At 39.3% G+C, this 22,505-nt stretch overlaps 2 protein-coding genes across 2 annotated transcripts; both read right to left on the reverse strand.

Moving 5' to 3' along the window:
- Positions 1-671: 671 nt before the first annotated feature.
- On the reverse strand, positions 672-14,761 carry lnpep (leucyl/cystinyl aminopeptidase). The gene is made up of 18 exons (XM_035529790.2): positions 14,333-14,761; positions 11,675-12,494; positions 11,323-11,461; positions 10,955-11,086; positions 10,484-10,604; positions 10,165-10,316; positions 9,810-9,923; positions 7,962-8,093; positions 7,735-7,866; positions 7,499-7,650; positions 7,139-7,230; positions 6,716-6,899; positions 6,310-6,466; positions 5,971-6,155; positions 4,658-4,819; positions 4,407-4,547; positions 4,213-4,294; positions 672-4,114 (listed from the first exon to the last, which is right to left on the reverse strand). The coding sequence occupies exons 1-18, from the start codon at positions 14,349-14,351 to the stop codon at positions 3,983-3,985; spliced, it is 3,048 nt and encodes a 1,015-aa protein (XP_035385683.1). The 5' UTR covers positions 14,352-14,761; the 3' UTR covers positions 672-3,982.
- Positions 14,762-15,510: 749 nt separating this feature from the next.
- On the reverse strand, positions 15,511-22,502 carry erap2 (endoplasmic reticulum aminopeptidase 2). The gene is made up of 19 exons (XM_027006303.3): positions 22,361-22,502; positions 21,087-21,709; positions 20,825-20,963; positions 20,507-20,641; positions 20,267-20,387; positions 20,023-20,177; positions 19,475-19,588; positions 19,240-19,371; positions 18,994-19,125; positions 18,827-18,895; positions 18,533-18,708; positions 18,283-18,362; positions 17,981-18,164; positions 17,688-17,844; positions 17,033-17,217; positions 16,680-16,841; positions 16,436-16,576; positions 16,217-16,298; positions 15,511-16,078 (listed from the first exon to the last, which is right to left on the reverse strand). Exons 2-19 carry the CDS (start codon positions 21,599-21,601, stop codon positions 15,932-15,934), a joined length of 2,826 nt encoding a protein of 941 aa, XP_026862104.2. The 5' UTR covers positions 21,602-21,709; positions 22,361-22,502; the 3' UTR covers positions 15,511-15,931.
- Between the last annotated feature and the right edge of the window lie 3 nt (positions 22,503-22,505).

Below are 22,505 nucleotides of genomic sequence, written 5' to 3' on the forward strand. Positions count from 1 at the left end.
TAGTTTGTATTAAATCCATTTTTAAGAGCTTTGTCAGTCCCAGATTCCACTCCTTTCCTTCCAAAAAACTTGAAACCATAAGGTATTTGAGTAACAAGGTTCTGCATAAAATTTCTTGACTTTCCATATTTTTACTTGAGGGGAGAGAGATCTGGTACGCCACATCAAGGACTGCCAGAAAGCTGTGGACCTTGCTACAAACATAGGCATGGTGTAGTGTGGTGTGGCAGTCGTTTAGGCCAGGCATTATGTAGTATGCGTTCCTCAGCGTCCCTGTAACGTCTTCAGTCAACGGCCCCCTACCCATGTCAAGCTTTTTCTCTTGCAATTGTTCTGTTGAATAAACAATGCATTGCTTGGCACTGAAAATGGCATTTCATGGGTCTTCTATGCAGACCCTACTAAATGTACATCTTGTTGCTTTAGGCAGACATTTTTGTAAGCATTTTCTGCAAATAAATATAAATATAAGCAATTTACAAATTTTGGCTTAAAGTGCAGATAATCGTGTAGAATTTAATTTATTTCAGGCAGGTGTAAACAAGCATTAACACACACCCACTGTGTATAAAGCCTTCACCAAGGTAACTCCAGAAATACTGGAGAACAGTGCCATCTAGTGAACTTAATGGGACTCATCACAAATAGGCAAACCATGAAAAGAGACAACATAAAGAAAACTATTTATTTGTTCTTTTCAATATATATTATGGCCCAAATCCAATGTAAAGCTTTTGCGCAAAATAAAAGGGAATGAGGGAGAGAATAAGGAAAGGTTTGTGGTATATGAGCGAGAGAGAGAGAGAGAGAGAGAGAGAGAGAGAGAAGGGATTAGTTCTTTACAATCTGTTTAAAACATTTGCAAAGAGGCATATTAAGCATTTGAAGCTAATGGCATCTTTAAAAAAAATTATGAAACCATGACAGCCAACACTTTGCTCACTGGACAAATCCAATCTTGTGGTCAATAGTAGTTTCATTAGGAAAAAAAAACAGTGAAAACATTTATATTTCAATTAATAGTAAGTAAAAAGAAAAACCTGGCTGGTTAATCAGTACACATTCATTCACTTGATGGCTGCATACTGAGAACTCAAAGTGGTGAAGGGGTTATATCTGAAACTGGAGCTCCAGAGTGAATTTAGCCTGACATTTTCACAGAGAAACAAATGACTCCCCCAGAAACAGACTGACTTCACAACAAGCAGAAGGATACAACACATTCCTGATTAGCGCAAATTTACATCTATGTTCCATAAAGGCTGAAACAATGTTATAGAGATATGTGAATAGAGATAGAATAAAAAGTATTGTACATGAACCTTTATTGGAATTCCGCTTCACTGTATACAATTTAAGGATTCAGCACAAGTACTCTGTCATATCCACATCAGGTAAACGGTACCAAAACCTCAACGTCATCATTAGTTCCTAAGTGAGCATTAAGAATTAAAGCTGGCATGTGGTGTGTGAAAACCCGCAGTGGGTGCAAACACAGAGATCCAGAGCTGACCTCATGTCCTGTGTCTGGCATTCTTCTTTTGAAATGTGAACATGATACAATACAACCACAAACAGTGGAAACTTCCTTGCAATCATAAGAACAAATTATATTGGCTGGCACACGGAACTGTATAGCGCAGTTTTCAATGTTGACCGCTTTCAGTTATGACTACCACAAAAAGGTACTGACGTCCCCTCATTTAGGAATATAGCAGATGCAACAGTTACAATCAAAAAGCCTGGTGTACTCCAATGCAAATTCAGAACTGTTAATACATTCAGTAGGAACCATAACTGCCTATAGTATGGCAATAGTTTAGATTAAGCACAGTCTCAGGTGTGAATATGTTTTTCACTCCCTCCCCCAAGGGACTATATCTTCGGCAGAGGGCCAAATACAATACCCTGTGGCTAGAAAAAAAAAAAAAAAAAAAAATCACACAGTTCTAGACTTACCTCCATGATGCTGCACAGGTGTAAATATACCAAACCCTGTAACCTGTACAATCTCATCAACAGTAACTGTCATATTACATTATTACAATTAAATTCAGTTGTCATGAAGCATGGAGTGTAAATTAAGATCAATATAACTAGCACCCCTTGACAAATATGAAGAAAGCAACTATTTTCCTGTAATATTTAACAGGTTAGGTGACCATTATGCAAACATTTGGACTTCCAACTCCATGCAAGATCTTACCAGATCCTTAAGGTTTGTGTATATGTGCTTATGGGATTGTATTATCAATAGGGTTCTAGTCAAGTGACTGACATGCTCAAGGAAAAGCACAGGTTTGCTTTTTTGTAAAACATCTATCAATTTTGAAGATTAATCTGGGTCATGGACCATCTTTAGCCGAGATGGAACTTCTTAGCAGAGGCAAACAGGTTATGACCTGACATCCTGGCATGACTGAGAATGCATCTCTCCACAGAAAAGCATAAAAAAAGCATAAAAAAAGCCTGCTCCACTACAATGAGTAGAAGGTATGAGTACAATGCCCATTTGGGCACATGTATCTCTTACCTGCCTCAAACATACCATTAATGACTGTGGCCAAAATACGCTCAGTTAACCACAGCGTTCATTCCCAGTCAATATATCAAAAGCGTCCAGGCACTTTAGTTTATTTTTGAAGAACAGGGGCCTTCATCTGGTAAACTACCTTTTGGAAAGGAAGTGTAATCTAAATTATTATTCATTTTTCATCATGATCTTTAACTGGTTTTTAATGTTATTTGGGTATAATGAGGGCTAACAATTTTAGCACATATGTTTAAACTGTTAGTTACTTGTTTACAATAAAAAAAAAATGACAATATGTCAAAGAAGGACTTTTTCCTTATATTTACCAAAGGGTGCTAATAACTCCAGAGTCCACTGTTTATAGCCTAGTCTTCAATATTTTCCCTGATCCATTTTTAAATTATGATAAGATACTTTTGGCTTTGCAATGTGCTTATCAAAATAAAAGGTAAAACCAACACTTAAATTCTAAGCTTAAGTTAAACTCTGTTATAGTAAATAAAAGTGCAAGCCCACACCTAATTATAAAACAAAATATATACAAACCCAGACAACAACATTCAAATAAACGCAAAGTAAAGGAAGAGGAAAACTGCTAAGGCAAGAATATATAGATGGTACTGGCTATAAGCGTTGCACATTCCAGGTGATTACGCACTTCTCACACTGTACATAAGGAGAACACACCAACTTGTGTATGAGAGGCTTTGCAAATTGCCTTAAATTTGATTGTCTGCACATATCCAGACAGATGCATTATCCTAGCCCCACTGGTACATAACCTGATACAACAAGAAGTTCTACTACCATTATTTCACCATTACAGGACTCCAGAATTCACAATCCCCTTTCCTTACCTTTTTTTTGGCAACACATGCAAAAGGCATATTAAAAGAAACTGCTGAGTGTCAGTAGACATGGACAACAGTAGGAAGCAAAATGGTCATCATTCACAAACCAACCAGAGAAGCCCTGAGCAAGCTGAAAATTCCTAATAGTGCAAACAGGTTCGTAGGCCAGAATCACACGTGTGCAGACACAGGCAGACATGAAGCTGCACCAAAGAAGGCGCTGTTCTCCACTTAGAGGCAAAACACAGGCATGTGTGCCATCTGGATTTTCACACAAGTAACAAAAAGCTCACAAATAAGACCAAACTAACAAAACAAAAAACAGTGTTCACATCTACACAGTCTGTTCTGCTGCCTGTTACTTCATGAGATAATGACCTATTTTGGAAATTTCTGTTTTGATGGGAAAATTTAGATAGCACATAACTAGTACGTAATAAACAGCAGCAGTGAAAACAAAGCATAGCTCTTTTTCCTGACTGGGACCCATCTCTGCACAGTGTGGTTCAGGCTGTGTGTTACGGTATCGTCACAGGTGCTTGGCCACTTCACCTGAGCAGGGAGCATGTATGCCACAGAAAGGCCATGCCCCCTGAGGCTACAGCCACTTCCTGAGTGTGGCCAGGTTGCTCTCCATCCAGCGAATGTTCAGCTCAATGTTCTCGATGGCCTCTTGGACACTCCTCATTTGAGATCCTCTCTCCTTCAGGGAGCCAAAGAAACTCTGAACCTGAGGAAAGACGGCCATCATGGTTATTCAAAAACCATCCAAAAAAAGGAGCAATCATATTGATAATGATCGGATCTCCTGTCTTTTGAGGAACACACCTCCTCAAGCTGCAGCTTTCTAGAGAACTGACTGGTTGTGGACGCAATGATGCTTTGCAAGGCAAAACTACCAACGGGGAACCTGAATGGGAAAAGTGATTCAGAAGAGGACAGATCTGTAGAATTATCAGTTTTTAGGCATCCATTACATCAGTTTAAAGCACATTTAGCAATTATGGACACTAATCACTTACTTTTGTGTAAGTTTATCCCAGTTTTCCTTCACAAAATCCCATGCATAGAGATGGCCCGCAAAATGTCTACACACTGTGCTAATCACAAGTGGAAGTTCAGGAGTTTGAATATCGTTTCCATCAAGGCCTGCTTGTAGGATCCTAAAACAGAGACCAGATTAATAATTAACAGAAATATGAACTCTTCTAGAATTCACTACATCTTGCTGAATTTGAGAGAGGTTGATGAGTGTTGATGGCTTTAAGCTTACCACATGATTGTTCGTATATTCTGAGTGCTGGCCAAGGCCTGCAGTGTTTTGCGTTTCTCAGAGTCAAGGATGGAGAACTTATACGTATTAAATAATGTGTTCCAATCTTGTTCAGTCTGGGCTGCCACAGACAGAACCACCTTCAAGAGTTCACCTGGAATTCTGAGGAGAGAATTGTACAGCTGTGTCTAAAGTGGCTTTTTATAGCTAGGATCTCAGAAGAGGCAGCCTGAGTGACCCTGGGCATTTGCCAGTTACTCCTTTCTATAGACAAGATCACAGTGGATCTGTCTGAACAAAAAACTCAAGACCCCTGCATGGTTTACTGTACTTGCAGCATGCAAAGTAAAATTGGAGTTTTCAATTAATCCCTATTAGCTGTCTAGAGGGATTAATCGCTATTCAGTTAATCCCTAATGTCTATTCAGAACTGTATACGCTTTCAGACTCTTGAGCAGGTTTTGTAGTAGTTTAACAGAGCCACATTTGTACTTTTATTTGAGTATATTTTAAGAGAAATAACAGTATTCCTCACAGCAGACTAGCCACATTCATACAATCATAAGTTATTTGGAAACTAAAAAGCAAGTTCAAACAGACTTGAGATAGCCTCTTGAGTTCACTATAGGCCAGACGTTTTCAATAAAATGCCTTAGTTTAATCTTGCCAAAACTCAGCTAGCTACAGTGGCTGCAACAACAACATTTCCATTCAGTAAAAATAATCTGTTTTACAGAAACAATGATAAGACCACAAGCATCACTACTGGACACTGTGACAGATCCTGAAGAAGCGCAGATGTACATTCAGTAATAGTAAAAGTAATAATGAATGTCCCACTGTCTGTAAGTAACAAGACACATGGGAAGCATGTATACACTTGTCGGTTTACTGAAAATGATTTTCATTTTCGAATGTTTTTTAAAGGTCATTATGATTACTCATTTCTATTCTTTTTCCCATAAAACACCACTGCATTAACAAGCATATAACATGAACAAGAATACACTAGTAAATTACAAATACCAAACATGTAAACTGCATTTTTTTAAACAACGCAAAAAGTACTTCTGCTGAAACTTTTAAATAGTAATTGAGTACGTTTCAGGAGAGGGACTTTTACTTTCCTCAGAGTACATCTGGTAAGAACTAAGTTTGTTTGCGCAGGATATCGTGGTACACTTTCCACCTCTGCTAAAAGTATAACTTCCTTAGTGTTCCAAAGCCTTCCAAACCACACTGCCAGTTATGCTGCTTTTCAATATGTCAGTTAAGAATGAAATATGTGTAGGAAGTTAACTCTTGAAACACACCTCATAGTTCTATTTGAGGCCATCCACTGGTTGAAGAGAGCCTTTGCCTGCTGTGTGCAGTTGAGCCTGTTCAGGGTGCAGGCTGTCTCAAGCAGGGCGGACCTCAGTTCCTGCTTAGATACCGACATCTCCTTTCCCCATGACTGGCTGTCCATCAGATCCCCAAAATGATCAAATATGTGTGTCTGGGGCAGCAAGATGCAACAAAATTTGTCTGGTGAATTCATTTCTGTCTACTCCAGAAACTTCTGTCTAAAAACTTGTGTCTAAGCAAAAGCCCAAATCTCTTTCTTTAAAATGCCTAAAGATGGTTTCATACAAAGCAGCAGGCACACTTACCCTCATCCTAGAAACCAAGAACAAATCAGATCTTTTGCCAAGCAGCCTATAGATGTGGTTGAGCTGTCTTAGGGCTTCAGTTAGTGGGGCTGTTTCTGTCTCATTTTTTAAGTATGTTAACAGATTTAACACCTGTATGATGGATACCTTGCCCAACCTGCAAAAATAAAAAACAAATATTTAAAAGGACAGAAATCTTTGTAAAGCATTATATTATAAGTAGAGAAGTTTTGCAACCCTTTCCTTTCTGTAAGCTTAAAGCATTAGGTTTACACTTAAATACTCTTTAAAGAAAAATTAAAACAGCAAAAAAGAAGAAAGTGTGTATGTAACATCTCTTTGCAACTGGAAGTTTTGAATTTCTTGACTTCTTAACAAAGTAGGCTTTAAAAGGAAGGCAAACTACCGTGACAGGGCAAAGAGGTTGTTGATGAGAGACGCACGATCCTCACGGGAAAGAACATTCACATTTTCCTTTAAGGCGTCCATCAGTGCCTCCCAGCCTTTGTCTCCATAGTCCACTACATAGAAGCCTTCATTCCTGTAATTAAATTTCAGCCACTTCACGCTGGTGGGAACCTCAAATTTGGCTGGAAAAGAGTTTGAATGATCAGAAATGCTATGTGCTTGAACTCATCTTTTCTAATGTGATGCTGGGGTTTACTGCATATGCTTCTTACACCAGCACCCTGTGCCAAATCCATCACATTTAATCTTATTCCATTCAGGGATGATATAACTGTGCCCAGGAATCAATTTAACCACTTCAAAAAGACTTCATTTACTATGTTTTTGAGCTTATGAAAGTAAAAACCAACTAAATGTTTACCTGTTTTGTCCTTGAAATGAAACACCTGCCTACAGGAGATGGAGTTGCTACAAGTGTCATTGACGTAAGTCAGAGGGATGTGCCACAGGTTACTGTGAAGAGAACAGCATGAGTGAGCCTGAGCTGACTTCCTCCTTTCGAATTCTGAGAAGGCATGTGTGGTGACAAGTATCAGCATGGTAACACCTTGGTAACTGCCAACTGTCAAAGCTAAAAAAATAAAAATTCATCCATAGCTCAGCCAAAAGAAACTAGGCTGATATTATTTATAAGTTGTAGTAAATACACGAATAATCAGGGACTCTCTTAGCATCAATGTTGTGCCGCAGAGAAAAAAACCCACAGGTTAAAAATGGATACCTGCTAGCTGTAACATTGTTGGCATTTAAAAGGAAATGTTCTTGCATCAGTTTCACTTGGGTGCCTGCTCTGCTCACTGTGACCAGTGGAAAACCTTTCTGCTTAGTCCAAGTGTTCATCATTTGGCCTACATCAACAGACTGTTTTATCACCTGTATAAACACAGGGAAAGTGTCAAACTGATATCAGTGCAAGTATACCAGTAAACAGTTCCTGGAGGCAGGAGAAGGTCTTACCTGAGAAAGACTGCTCCAAAGGTCATTACTGTCCGTGTTGCCTCCTCTGTACTTTTTCAAATACTCCTTTATGCCCTCCCTGAACACCTGCTCAGTAAATGTTGCATTGAGCATGAGCAAAATGGACGCCCCCTGAGCAGCACAGAGACAGAGGAAGTTGGTGCTGGACTGTGGCTGGTGCCCTGAAGGGACCACGTTAGAAATGAGCTGAGAACATGGAGCAGTACCTTCTCGTAGGACACCGCATCGAACATCTCCTCCACCTGCTCCGGAGTGTTCACTACAGAAGACACGGGGTGCGATGAATTCAGAGCGTCTTTCTCCAGGGCTCTGAAGCGTACTCTTAGGAATTCATTGTCCTGAAAATGATGAAACCCACATGAACTGAAAGTAGCAAATGGACACATGCTGTGTCTTGACAGACACTTCTAGCTAGGTCACAGCACTTCTCAGACAATGACTGCACAAAACCACCTCTTAATTTAGAGCCTGCGCTCTCATATCTGAAAGCCTCATAAACCATTATGTTCCCATTGCAAGCAATAAATTGAAAAGTTTTTTTTCTTCCTTCTGCTAAACAGCTTGTTTCCATCAAACTGACTAGCATGCATGCTAGTGATGTCATTTCCTGTAAAAAATATTTTTCCCCCACACCAACTGATAAGGGTCACAATACAAAATGTCAAGACTCAGACAGCTGCTAAATATTGGCTTGTGCACTTGGGTGTAACTTTACTTTGAAGAGTGCAGGGGCTAAGAATGCGAACAAGGTTGCATTCAGTTTGCGTTACACTCAGATGCACCTGAAATTCACAGTCAACTTAAGAACTCAAGTCCTGGGTTTGTGCGTGCACTGAGGGGAATCATTGCTCAGACTGAACGGAAGTAGTTCACAAAATAGGTTACAGCCGTGTCTGTCAAGTCTATTGACTTTGAACAATACAAGAAGAACTAGCACAATTGTTCAGAATATAATTACAATACAACTATTATCAATTTATTGTGATTTAAAAAAAAATATTTGTTTCTTTTCATGAAATGTCAGTTGTGCTATTATTACGATTTCAGCATCATGTGAAAAAGTAAAACATGCAATACATTGTTTTATCGACTAAAACAAGCACATTACATCTTGAATTATTGTTGACTAAATAAAGCAAAGACAGTGTGTAACAAAGTAGTTGAGACATGTCCCCAGTTGACCCCAGCATACGTTATGCCTATGGCAGTGCAGAATAATTGTGTGGCAGCTATAATAAGCACAATTCATATGTAAAGGAGACAGCAGAAAAATGAAACTTAATAGCTGAAAACTTGAACCGAATCATTATAGCAGTATGTTCGTGTCAGAACCAGTAGGCGATTAAAAACTTTAAATCAGTATCTAACTGCAAGAATCATGAATCAAAATCTTTTTCTTTAACAACAGAGCATTTTTGTGTTTTTATAAGAGCCTGTGAGGAAGAACCTGTCATTTATGCAAATTATTATATTTTATCTGACAAATTGTTCCAATGCAATTTTTCACAAAATCTCATGCATGGCAAATAAATTATCTGCTAAAGTGAACAAAAGAACGTTTTGTGGCCATTTGTATATCACAATGTCCATTTCTACAAACATATCGACAAACATATTTAAATGCTAAAGCAATTGTGATAAAAGTCACTTGAAACGTAGCTACTGAATGATTTTTGTATTGTATTTCTGCTAAAAATACTTATAAAACGTGCTTTTCTAATTTTGCACTTCCATAACATGCTTATCTTAAATGACCTACAGAAAAATGTAAAAGCCCATTTAAATTACCATTACAAAAATATTTACCACCTTCGGAAACAGCAACAAAACTGTCAAAAGTGTCCAAGCATATTAAGGCATAGTAACAAATTTCTCAAGGCAAATGTTGTTATAGTTGGCTCCAACCACAGTAAGCACTGATAATGTGGACACAAACAAACATTTTTTCCTACTCCACCATGACAAAGACCAACCAAAAGCCTGTTTACCTTTGTTAGTCATTTCTTAAAATGAGTGGTGTTATAAATGGTACTGGATTACAAAGCAACACTTACAATTTCAAGATGAGGAAAGACTTTCTGAATAGACATGTACTGCATGTAAGTTGCAAATCCTTCATTTAGCCAAAGATCATTCCACCAACGCATGGTGACTAGGTTTCCGAACCACTGAAACACAATACATTTTTAAAAAAGTAAACAAACATGCTAAAATTAAAATTAACCACTTCCATTAATGTTTACTTACATTAAAGTACATTTACTACATACCAGCATCTAAGTGAATAAAAGTATCAATCTGATCTAACATCATTAAACAATTAAGTAGCAAAGCATACCCAAGACTACTATAACCCTCAATTACATTTCAATTAAATGTATCAGAGTACATTAAAGTGCATTTAAATACCTGGTGTGCTAGTTCATGTGCAATGACAGAGGTCACTAGTTGTTTATCTATATCCGAAGAATGATTGCCCACAAGCAGAGTAGTCTCCCGGAATGTAATGAGTCCCCAGTTCTCCATAGCTCCAGCCAGAAAATCCGGAATGCCTACTAAGTCTATTGATAAAAGGACGTTATTGTGAGGTCACATAAGTCCAACTACCACAAAACAGTTACCTGTAAACACAGTTATAAGGGATTGCTTGCTATGCAACACATCAAATCATTACTATTTGCAGAGTTCCTGTAAAAAAAAAAAAAAAAAGGGGGGGGGGCTGTCTCACCCAATTTGCGCAGTGGATAGTTGATGTCAAAGAAACTGTTGTAGAACTGTAGTAACTGGGGAGCTGTTTGCAATGCATAATGAACCTGGTCCTTCTTATCTGGAACTGCATATACAGAGACCTGCAGAAAAGGAGGCTGTGTGAAAACAAACAAAAACTCTACCAGAGGCTGAGGGGAAAACAAGTACAAAGGCATTTAAAAATGCATGCACACACCCATGTACACACGCACGCACACACATATGCATGCACACATGCGTGTGTTCAGATAGAATCCACATTTTTAAACGTAAAACTCAAGTGAAACATACGTGAAAAGGGAGTTCAGACATTTTGGTCATTTGTGGCCTCCTTTAGTGCAAACCTTCACAACGCTGCCAAATTCAATAGACAAACACTTCAAGTCTCCCATGTAGAAGAAATGGGAGAGCGATTCCAACAACATCAATCCATAGCAAGAAACATACATACCACAGTGTTGGAGGCATTCATGCTGACACTGCTGAAGTTCGCAACAATAAAGGCAACAAGATAAGTGCTCATATTCACGCTGCTCTCAAATTCATCCTCAAAAAGCCCATCAGGTAACTCCGTTGTTTTGGCCTAGGGAAATTTTTTAAAAAGGCTCAGGGCAAAACTTCTCTTGTGTCAAAAACATTAGAGATTAAACCATATTTTATAAATGTGTACGGTTATAAAAATCACTACTATATAACAGTAGAAGCAATCTGTGTCCAGAATCTGCTTTTAAGACAAATCGGTGGCACTGTACCAGTAGCTTCCTTGAAACAAACAAAAAAACAAAAACAAAAAACAGGTTAATTAGCAGGCACTGTTACCTTGGGCATGTTCGAAAGGCTGATGTATTCACGCTCTCTCTTTATCTTAATGAGAAAAGTGGCTTTAAAGGCAGGTTCATCAAAACATGGGAAAGCCTTGCGGGCTGCCAGAGGCTCAAACTGAGTAGCAGCCAAAACTCTGAAAACACATGGGGAGAGAGGGAGGGAGCCAGGAGGACAGAACAATTATTCATTAAAGAAGAGAAAAAAAAAAAAAAAGAGGTACCAACAGTGACTTAAAAAATAGCAATTAAATATTCAAAACATTCACCCGATCTATGTAAAAACAAAACTATGACAACAGATAAAAACTGACAGAATCTACTCATGATATTTACAGAAAGGCTACTACCTCTTTTCCCAGGTTGTGTCAATATAAGAGCTGTTATAGAAGCCATCATAGCTGCTGGAAAGATTTGCCATGTAGTTAATATTCAACACATATGTTTGTCCCTTTTTGAGGTTTTCCGAGATGTTGATGGCGATCTGTTGCCAGGGCTTGTACTCCAAGACCTTCACCTCTTTGTCCTGGAAAGTACACTTCAGTATCTTCATGCCAGAGCTATGCAAAACGATCACCTTGGTTTCATTCAAGACCACCACCCTGATAGTCACACTCCCTTGGAAGGTCAGGGTGGTCAGGTTCAGATGCAGCGAGATTTCATACTGAACAGGACGCACACTGGTGGGGAGCCTCAGCTCCGACCATGGGAAGAGCTCTCCTTCACTCGTGACGGGATAGATAGTGCTGGAGTTACTCTTTTGACAGCCTTCTTTGGAGAATGTGCAGCTGGGGAGGAAGTAGATGACCATTACGACTGAGGCGACCACGACCAGTACCAAGACCCCCAGCACAGTGGTCTTCGCGGAAGGCATGGAGCATAAGCCAGAGGGCTGCTGGCGGACGAAGGATGAGGTAGCACCACGCTGGTTGGAGCTGCGGTTCATAAAGGACATGCCCAGGAGGCGGGCAGAGGACTCATAGTCTTCCTCTTCATCATCCTGGTCATTCTCACCGAGTCCTCGCACCAACAGTCTGGAACTGCGTGGCTCGTACACCACGTCGTCTGAGTCGATGGGACAGGAGGGCGACTCCTTTGCCAGATCCATCACATCTGGCTCCTCCTCAAACATGCTGTTTTCAATCATGTTCCTGGGGAGGGGGTCTCGCTCTGCAAGTTAATTTAGACATAAAATGTTAAGTAAGACATTTACTGAAACAATACCACTGCTGTTAAAGATATTAGGGAGATTTTTAGAGATTAGAGATTATTTCCTGTTGACATGTGGACTGATCTCAGACAGTCTAATCTACAGTTCGGTGAAAGCACATGATTCTTCAGCCTACACACTGGCCTAGAAGGAAAAGTAAAATGCAAAGCAAACAGCACATTAACAGTACATAAATAATGTCAGACTGGAAGGAATCTAAAGCAAGAGGTAGACCTCAATATTATGTGCTTTTTTCTACATACAATTAATCTTCTGGGTAAAAGGCATGTTTATGAAAATTCTAGGACTGACAACTTTACTTCAGCCTATAAGAACATCTTTCAACATCTTTCAAGTGCGACAACTAACCACGTGCTTCCTTCTTTCGTTTCCTCCTCTAACAAAGTCTGTGAGGAGAAAAAAAGATTGTGCTGAAAAAAGCCTGCAAAGTTCAACTGAAAATGATAAAGCTGCACTCCATTTACAGAACTAAAATGATAAAGCTGCACTCCATTGACAGAACTAACTAGAAACTTATTTAGGGTTTTCTTTAGTATCTGACTTTTTCTTTTGAATTATTGGCGCACAGATATGTTTACTATCCTAAAAACATTTTGCATGATGTGGCTAACTGATCTTGCAAATGTCTTCCTTCACCATTTGTTACATGTCTAACGCTGTAGAAAACAGACCTGATGCCAATATTTTTGCAAATATTACAAGTACATTGTGATCTATTTTCATGCAGGCACTCTGGTCCCATCTCATACATTTGTGTAAAAATAACATACCATCTATGGACTGAACCTCAAACCCCCCCATGGGGTTCCATAACAAATCTGCTTTATAGGGACATCTCAACCACATCTGCTCAGTATTTCAGTTCCCATTATTACAATATCTTGCTAGGATCTATAGTGTCGTTTATTTACATGGGTGAGTGATGAACTACAATGCTATAACTTTGGTAAAACAGTAAATGAATATTAACTAAAAGCAAGCAATAAATGCACACAGGTTATTCTAGTGCAACTGTAAGGTGTGAAACTAACACTACCGGTGTATTCATACTTAATGGAATTATAGTGGTAATAAATGGCTACCGCCTGGCATGAGTAACAGTTGCTCCAGGTAATAAAATATACCTTCATCGAAAGCTGGCCCTCACGACAGGGTTCGACTGCCAGGTTAATGAAGTGAATTAGGATGTCACACATCTAGCACGCTACACAGAAGAGGGGTTTCACTTGGGCTTCAATTTAAAAAGCAAACCTTTGTAATGTAGCTGACTAGCTAACATTTGGGCTGGTAATAGTTGCACAATTTATAGATATGACCATACGTTAGAAAATGCTACGCCAGCATCAAACTTCCTTCTAAAATCATGCTTTGTATACATTAACTAGATATTTAACTAAATTAGCTAGCTAACCAGCTACCTACTACAGTTCCCTGATGAATTCAGAGTCTTATCTAGCGAGTTTTAGCTAATCTAGCTAGTTAGCTAAAACACATATCTGCTTGAGAGGATGTTATGCTAACCTAGCTAGCTTTAGTGACTAGATTAGCGTTAACTAGCAAAAAAGCAAGCCTAGATAAACAAAAAGTTGCACTGGCATCAGTCCAGTGTTCAGCAGCAAGCTTCACTAAATAAATAAATAACTTCTGCGAGCTAGCTAACGTAGTACCGGTTTGTCAAAACTTTGAACACAGCTAAGCAATCTTAGCTAAGATACAAACAGAGTGCAGGTTATTAGCCATGTAACCTAGCAAAATAAGTAACGGAAGCTTCTCTTACCACTTTCAAATGTTTCCATTTTAGATGTCAGGTAGGTTATAAGTCTGTAAAAAACCTTCTCACTTGTACGATCTCCGTAAACCCTCGTAAAATAAAATCGGAGTCAAACACTCAGATAAAAGCTATAAAATCAGTTGCTGCCAACAAGCCTAGCCGTTAGCTTGGCTAGCTGACTTCCAGCATTATATCTTGTCGTTTCTTTACTTCGTAGCATTAAAATGAAAGAACGGTCGGCAGGCATTCATCTCGACCGCGAACAGCAAACACACGCATTAGGGCCTAACTAAGTTTCAGTTCCAGTTCCAGTTCCAGTTATGGGAACACAGCGAACACAAACGTAAATCCACTCGGCTGCTACACACGGAGTAGATGTTTCACTCCCAGATCTCCAGGCCGCCGAGTGATCAACCATGCGTGCATTGTTTCTCTCGTTATTCAATGACGTAGGAGTAATTTTTTTTTAGCAATTAGTGACCATTATGATCATGTCTTAAAATGCACCACCTTTGTCATTCCCAGCACAGTTCTGGAATGAAGAGAAGGTGGAATTCTAAAAATAAATAAACAAATAGGATAGAATAGAATAAAAGCATAGTCATACCTATGGATCCATATTCCAAGTGACTTAAGAGGCAAACAGCTTCCATACAGAAGGCACAGGCCAGAGTACATCACCATGCTACTGCACAAATTGACTGTAATCGCCTAGTGTCACTTACCAGACATTTTTAACTATCACATGCTGTCAATTCCTTTGGCAAACCTTCACAATTAGTAACACTATGCTGCTCTTCGTTGTGGCTCCCACTATAGGATATTCTCTCATGTGATTGTAATGCCTTGCATTTTTGTCTATTACACTTCATAAAGCTCTGGTTCATCTACAGGCTGGTGAGCATGACATTACTTGCAGACATTTCAGTCACATATATCTAAATAAAGAAATTAGTGAGTGCTACACAATGCAAGAAACACTAGTAACTATTTCTCCACGAGACAGCATTGCTTTCAGGAATTGTGCATCACCCATGTTCTGGCATGTTCCTAAAAAGGTTTTTAAAACATCTTATCAAATAAATATTTATGTTTTACTAAATATATATGTCAGGTCATACAGATCATACATTAAATTCACATAGTTAAAACCAGACACTCAATAAACAACAACAAAAAAAAAATCCGGTTTCTTCTTCATTTTATGAAAGATATTAGAAACCATTACACAATATCTGACACAAAACATTTTGCAATTCCTTAAAAAAGGAAAAGAATAAAAATGTTCAAATGTTGCACTCATCACACCAGTTGTTTCGACAAAGTCCTATTTACCCCAGAATAAAACCATACAAACCATGCTAAATGTAGTTATCAAAATATATCTACAGCATAAAACCTTTTATTTTTAGCTATACTTATAAGCTAACTTTATTTTAGCTTTAAGTATCACTGAAATATGATAGAAAACTGATAGTAACCCTTTTGCTGATTTGTTTATAAAAATGAAAAGCACATTGATTTATTTGTCTGCCCCTTTTCTAAGCCCTTTGGAAATGTGTTTATGACAGGTGGATGTTAAAGGCCAGTCCGGGGTTTGGTTTTTTAGTCCAGCATTCTCTGAAGCCAGTTCCTCAAAGCTTCTAAATTCCTCTCCATCCACAGAATGTTCTTCTCCACGTTCTCAAGAGCCACCTGAGTGACGCGGAGCTGAGATGACTGGTCCCTGATGGAGTCGAAAAAATCCTTGATCTGGAAATGCAACACACACTTGTTTAGTTTTCTGTGAGTTGTCCACAGAACACAGGTAAAGCAGCCTGAAGAGGATCATGTTAACCATTGTAACTATAATGTTTATATTACTGTAAGAATAAATAATATAAAACTCACATCAGCAAGTTCTTCTTTGGAAGAGAACTGCCCTGTTGTACCAATTAGTATATTTCTGATAGAGAATGAGCCCAGCTGAAATCTGCATAAAGAAAATATGGATTTGATGTAATTAATTATCCTATTTTATGTTCAAAAAGGTAAGCATGAACAAATAACTTCCTATTTTTTATTTCAGCAAATTATGATTTTTACCAGTTTTAATCAAATGACACTTACTTTTCCACCAGTTCATTCCAGTTCTTCTTTACAAAATTCCAAGACAGGAAATGACCTGATGGATTTCTGGCCACATAGTATATTAAGGCAGATAGGTCTTGTGTTCTTATGACTGATCCCTCCATTCCAAGCTCCAGCAGCCTAAGATCAAATACATCAGTCTATCTTCATTTGACAGATACTTTTTAATAGTTAATGTCATGAGCTAAGGTGCACACCTTTTGCTTTTGTATAGATAACATACCTTAGTAGTTTACTTGAGTCCCTGTTGCTTGCCAAAGCTGCAAGGATTTTGCTTTTCTCTGATGCACTCATGGACACCCTGTACTTTTCCAGTAGGTAATTCCAGCCACTATCATCTTGGGCTCCAACCATGTAGATGGTCTCCATCACATCAGTGGGTAGGCTGTGGAATTCAATTCACAGACGGCATACCATTACACTACACATTCGCTAGGACAATCAGCTCACTGTATTAAAGCTCAATTTATAAAATCTGTTAGTAATAGTCTACCATCTAACACAAACCAAATTGCTTGGGGGGGGGGAAAGACAAATGACATTGATTACGAAGATAGCAGTTGTTGTAATAATGACCTAATTGTGCCATTAGCTTTCACCCAGCTGTGGTAGAAATATCTGGCCTTCTCCAAACAGGGTGCAAACCCAAGATCGCATGCCAGGGACAGAAGCTCGGAGCGCATCCTTCTGTCTGAGACTGTACCCTCGTTACTCCAGGTCTGCTTCTCTATCATGTCTCTAAAGTACTCCAGTATGTAGATCTACAAAAGACACAATGAATCACTGTCCATGAACACACCCAGGCAGAATTATGCCAATCAACATGGGGCCTCACAAGCAGATCTGAATTTGAATGTGAAATAGAACTCATTCTGCCATAAGGAATGGTGGAGGAAATTCAGTTAAAATGTGCCTAAAATGAAAGCCTCTTTGACTGAGACCAGGAGAAATGAGCAAATAAAAAGTACAAAATCCTGGGAACTCCTCACCAAGGATAGTCTGGCACATTGCATAATATTGTGCATGCTGTAAGGCCACTTGATTTAAAACCTTTTAATTAACCAGGTAAAGTATACAGAGCACAGTTCGCTATTTCTTAATGCCTGCAAAGGATTTTGAGTACAACAGTAGACAGATACCAGACTGGTATCTGCTAGCAACACTGATGCAGTACTTCCTGCACCACCCAAAGGTTAGCATGGATCAGTCTGCTATATCCAATTTGAAATACCTTGAGATTTTGAGTGACGTCATATACATTTCTCTTCTGCATCATCTTGTAAAAGTATTCTAAATACCCAATGCCTTGTAAGAGGGGAACATTGTGGGTCTCAGACTTCAGGTAGGTGATCAAATCCAGGGCCCGGTCTAATGTCAGTCGCCCTGCCCTAGAGACATCAAACAAAAACAAAAAGAAAGAAAAATAAGACTTCCTGTATTTTTTCTAATGGCCTACACATTCAGCCAGCTCACTATTAAATTCTTTTGGTAGCCAACATGCCCTTTAATTTATTGATTACTTACGTGACCAGTTGAAAGGCATTGTGAATAAGGTCAGCTCTGTCCTTGAAGCTCAGAGCAGTGTGGTTGACTCCCAGCAGCTCAATCAGGGCATTCCAGCCCTTGGTGTCATAATTAATAATGTAGTAGCCATTCATGTCTGTATTAAACTTCACCCAGTCTACGTCCTGATTCAGGACCAGCATGTCTGAGAAGTGTTCAAACGTGTTACTAAATAGATAACGGGAAAGGTCACTCGATCTTATGAGCTGTATGTTTAAGGGTACGCACTGTTAGTAGAAAAATCGTGTAACGGTAGATCATACCTGACTTTGTCTCTAATATATGCCTCGTCTCAGTGCTGGAGTGGCTTGTTTTGTAGGTTAAAGGAATATGCCACAGATAGCTATTGAGAAGAAGTCATGTAAAATTAAGAATGAGTTTAAATGCTAGAACTTAAAAGACATTATTAGAGCTTAACACATTACAGAAAATAAGGCTGCTGAACTACACAAGGCTATGCAGGTCAGTGCATTATGGAAGTCCGAGGCACAAATGAGGGATTTGGTTTAATACCCAGTTTGCAATGAATGCCACATGGGGTCACCAGGCTGGATGGTCTTCAGAAATCGCTCTTGCTCAATGTAAAGCTTGTTCCCCTTGTGCTTCACAGTCACCAGAGGAACGCCCTTCTGCAGAGTCCATGTGTTCATCATCTTTTTCAGGTCAATATGTTCCCCAGCAAACTGATACTGCAGAGAGTCATTTACACTATCTTTATGCCCAATATATATATGATATACTTCTGCAATTCTATTTCATATGTACTGTACAGTACTGGACTAATAGTCAATGTAAAATAAAACTTACTGCATTTTTGGTAGCCTGTTTGTCACTATAACAGTATTCTCCTGATGTAAAATCCTCTTCAGAGCAAGTCTATGGAACAGAAGGATATAGAATACTTCATACTAGAAATCTGTTGCTATTTATGTATTTCATATTTGCAAAAATTGATAAAAATCTGGAGTAATTACATTGACCAGACTGTTCCAAAGGTCCTCGTTTTTGGCATTCCTATATTTGAACTTCCGCAGGTATCTGACTATGCCACTCTGGAACACATCATCTGTTAGGAAATTCCTCAGCATGTGCAGAATGCATGCCCCCTAAACAAATGTTAGAAAACAGATACGCAAAACAAAAATTAAACAAAGCCAAACTAGCAAGTGCAATCTTACTAAAAAAGGCTGTTTCAGGAAGCTTTGAGCTTGAGCTCTCACCTTGTCATAAGACACAGTGTCAAACATCTCCTTTATCTGAGTAGGGTTCTCTGCTGAACTGGATATTGGCCTGGAGGAGTTCAGTGAATCCCGTCCAATGGCCGCAAAACAGGTGACCAACAAGTAGTCCTCCTGAAAATCAGAGCATAAAATCAAAAAGCTGCCTTGTGTAGTGTAGAATATTTGAATAATTGGTGATGTAATAAAATATTAGAGTATAGAAATTGGGACATACCACTTTTAGTTGTGGGTACGTAGCCTGAACAGAGACAAACTCCATATATCGTGCAAATCCCTCATTAAGCCATATATCATTCCACCACTCCATAGTGACCAGGTTTCCAAACCACTTTGGAACAGAAATACACATTTCAAAAATAACAAATTTTAGAAATGTTGGTAATCCTCAGTTTTACAAATAAATGCTGTAAGAATATAAACAATAAGCACTAGAACTGGCAGCTGGGGCATAATTTTGACTACTTAACAATTAGCACTACAACTGGCAGCAGAAATTAATGCCTGAAATACCATTTTCCATGTCGACATGAATGTTCAGTAGCATACATGTACAGTCTCTGTTCCTTGGATCGTTTGCTTTTTTGGTCGCATTTTTAGCAGTTTGTGCAGAACGAGCTAAAGCTACTTACTTAGCACCACCTACCTCCTCATAGAGTAAAACCCAGCTAAACACATTCAACACAACAGATAATAGGTTTTAGTGCAATGCACTTTTTTAAACTGACAATGTCCACTGAGTTATGCCATACGTGCGATGCCAACCTGATGGGCCAGCTCATGACCTATCACCATAGTAACCCACAACTTGTCTGAGGCGGATGAGACGTCAGGGTCATAAAGGAGAGAGGTCTCTCTATAGGTAGTCAGACCCCAGTTCTCCATAGCCCCTGACTGGAAATCTGGAATGGCTATCAAATCTAAAAAACAGAAGGGAAAATACATAATTAATGAAAACAATATGAAGAGCACAGCATTAACTACAAACTGAAAAACTGTATACATTTACCTAGTTTAGGTAATGGATAGTAGATACTGAAGTACTTCTCATAAAACTCCAAAATGTTTACGGCGGCTTCAAGAGCATAGTGGGTCTGGTGCCACTTGTGTGGAACAGCATAAACGGAAACCTAGAAAAGGAATTACATTATTACAGGCAGTTCACGATGAGGAATACACCAATTCATATGGAAGGAAATAAAAACAAAAACAGCAGCAGCTGAGACAGCATGGACAGTAGCTGACTTACATCAATGCCAGTTGACGTTTGTCTGCTAACAGACCTGAAGTCACAGACTATGAAGGCCACCAGGTAGGAGCTCATCTGCACACTCGCCTCAAAACGATCTTCCAACAAACCGTTGGCCAACTCCACCGTTTGCTCCTAATAATAATAATGATAATAATAATAATAATAATTCATTATATTTAATATTAATACTGCTATACTATAAAATATTCTATACTATACTGTACTATAATAATAATAATACATTATATAATACATTTTTATTCATGGTGTAAACAAATGTAGATTCTCGATATGTGGATGTTAAAACTTTTTTACTATGGGCATGTTGGACAGAGCAACATGAAAGGGTCCCCTTCTTATCCGAACAGAGTAGTTGGCTTTGAAGATGGGCTCATCAAAACACGGGAAAGCCATTCGTGCAGAGGTAGGTTCAAAGTGAGTAGATGCCAAGAATCTAGATTCAAATTGAGCACAAACAGCCATGTTTATATAGTTATCATTATATAGTTATCACTCTTTTCCACAAGATGGCCACTGTTTCCTCTGTTCACATGAACTTGCATTACAGTGTACGAACCTTGTTTCTCCATCTGGGGTTTTGTATGAACTCTTGTAGAAGCCATAGAAACCTTTGCCCAGTGCTGCTGTAAATTCCAAATACAAAAAGTACTTTTCTCCAGATGTCAGTATCTGAGGAGAGAAGATGGCTATCTGCTCGTGGGGAGGGTACTCCAGAACGGGGAGCGCCTTGTCAAACAGGGGCGCTTCGCTCTCGTCCAGCACATCGGCTGCAGTGATCTCAAGGGCTTTGCTGTGCAGGACCACCCAGTTGGTGTTGTTTTTCACGTCGATCTCGATCTTGACAGAGCCGTTGAACGTCAGCGTTGTAAGGTTGGGATGGAGTAGAAGATGGTAATGAACTGGAATAATGTAATTTGGAAGACGTAGCTTGCTCCAAGGGAAAGGAAGGCCATTGGTAGCCACATGGCCACTGTTGACAGAGGCACTGTTGCTTTCCGAGGACAGGTATGTGCCAGGGAACATCAGCAAGACTGAGGTAAAAAATAAAACTTGCCCGGTGGAATATGACATGGCTTTTGAATGGAATAGTACGTTTTTGGTGAAGAACAGTAGTATTACCACTTAGCTGCTCCTTTCACATTCTAAGCTGTCTGGTTCAGGAACCACATTCAGTTGAACCTGAAGAAAGAAAAAAAATAATCCAAAATGAGGTGTAACTTATTTTTTACACTGCAGAACTCTAACCTATATAGGCTAATAGGGTAGAGTCCTGACCTATAAACCTCCTTCTTAGTTTACATCTGAAAACTAGTTATTTCCAGTATGTTCCAACTTACTTACAGCAGGGCATACCCAGTATGATTAGCAGTGTTTAATTAATACACGGACGCACAACCTATTGTGATTTTACTGTGTAGGTACAGGACATGCTGTTGTTCTTCTCTTGCTGTGCTATATTAAGCACCCCCGCAGGAACAATGCTGTAGAACAATGCTGGGATTCTCCAGAACACAGATTATACAGGGAAAAGACTATATCCTGGTGTGGTTTGTATGGTAACGAGTAACTCATTGTGGACATTGTTTTAAAGTTCAGTAGGCTGTGATCTGTGATCTGTCAGTGCACCATCGCAGCCCGCTCTGTAACACGACGCGGCGGCCTGTCACACTGACACCGGGTGATTGGCTCGGATGCAATGAGGACAGTTGTCTTCATAACAGAACTGCTACGAGCGCTTCAGAACATGACACGCAGCCATTTAGACCTCGAAACGACGACATACGGCAGGAAAAAAATGCGATTTTTACTACACAGCGAGAGGAAGTTTACCTTAATTTCAGCTGCAGCATGGTCGCGCGCTTTCGTTTTCCCTTTCACGTGCCCGGCCCACTATTCGTGAGCGTGCGGCTGCTGCCGGGCTCGCGCTGCCTTACCGTGTTGCTGAAAGCGAATGCGAGCGCCGGGGGGCTTTGGG

This window comes from Electrophorus electricus, chromosome 5 (assembly GCF_041902795.1).
Source record: "Electrophorus electricus isolate QZ-2024a chromosome 5, ASM4190279v1, whole genome shotgun sequence".
NCBI classification, from domain to species: domain Eukaryota; kingdom Metazoa; phylum Chordata; class Actinopteri; order Gymnotiformes; family Gymnotidae; genus Electrophorus; species Electrophorus electricus.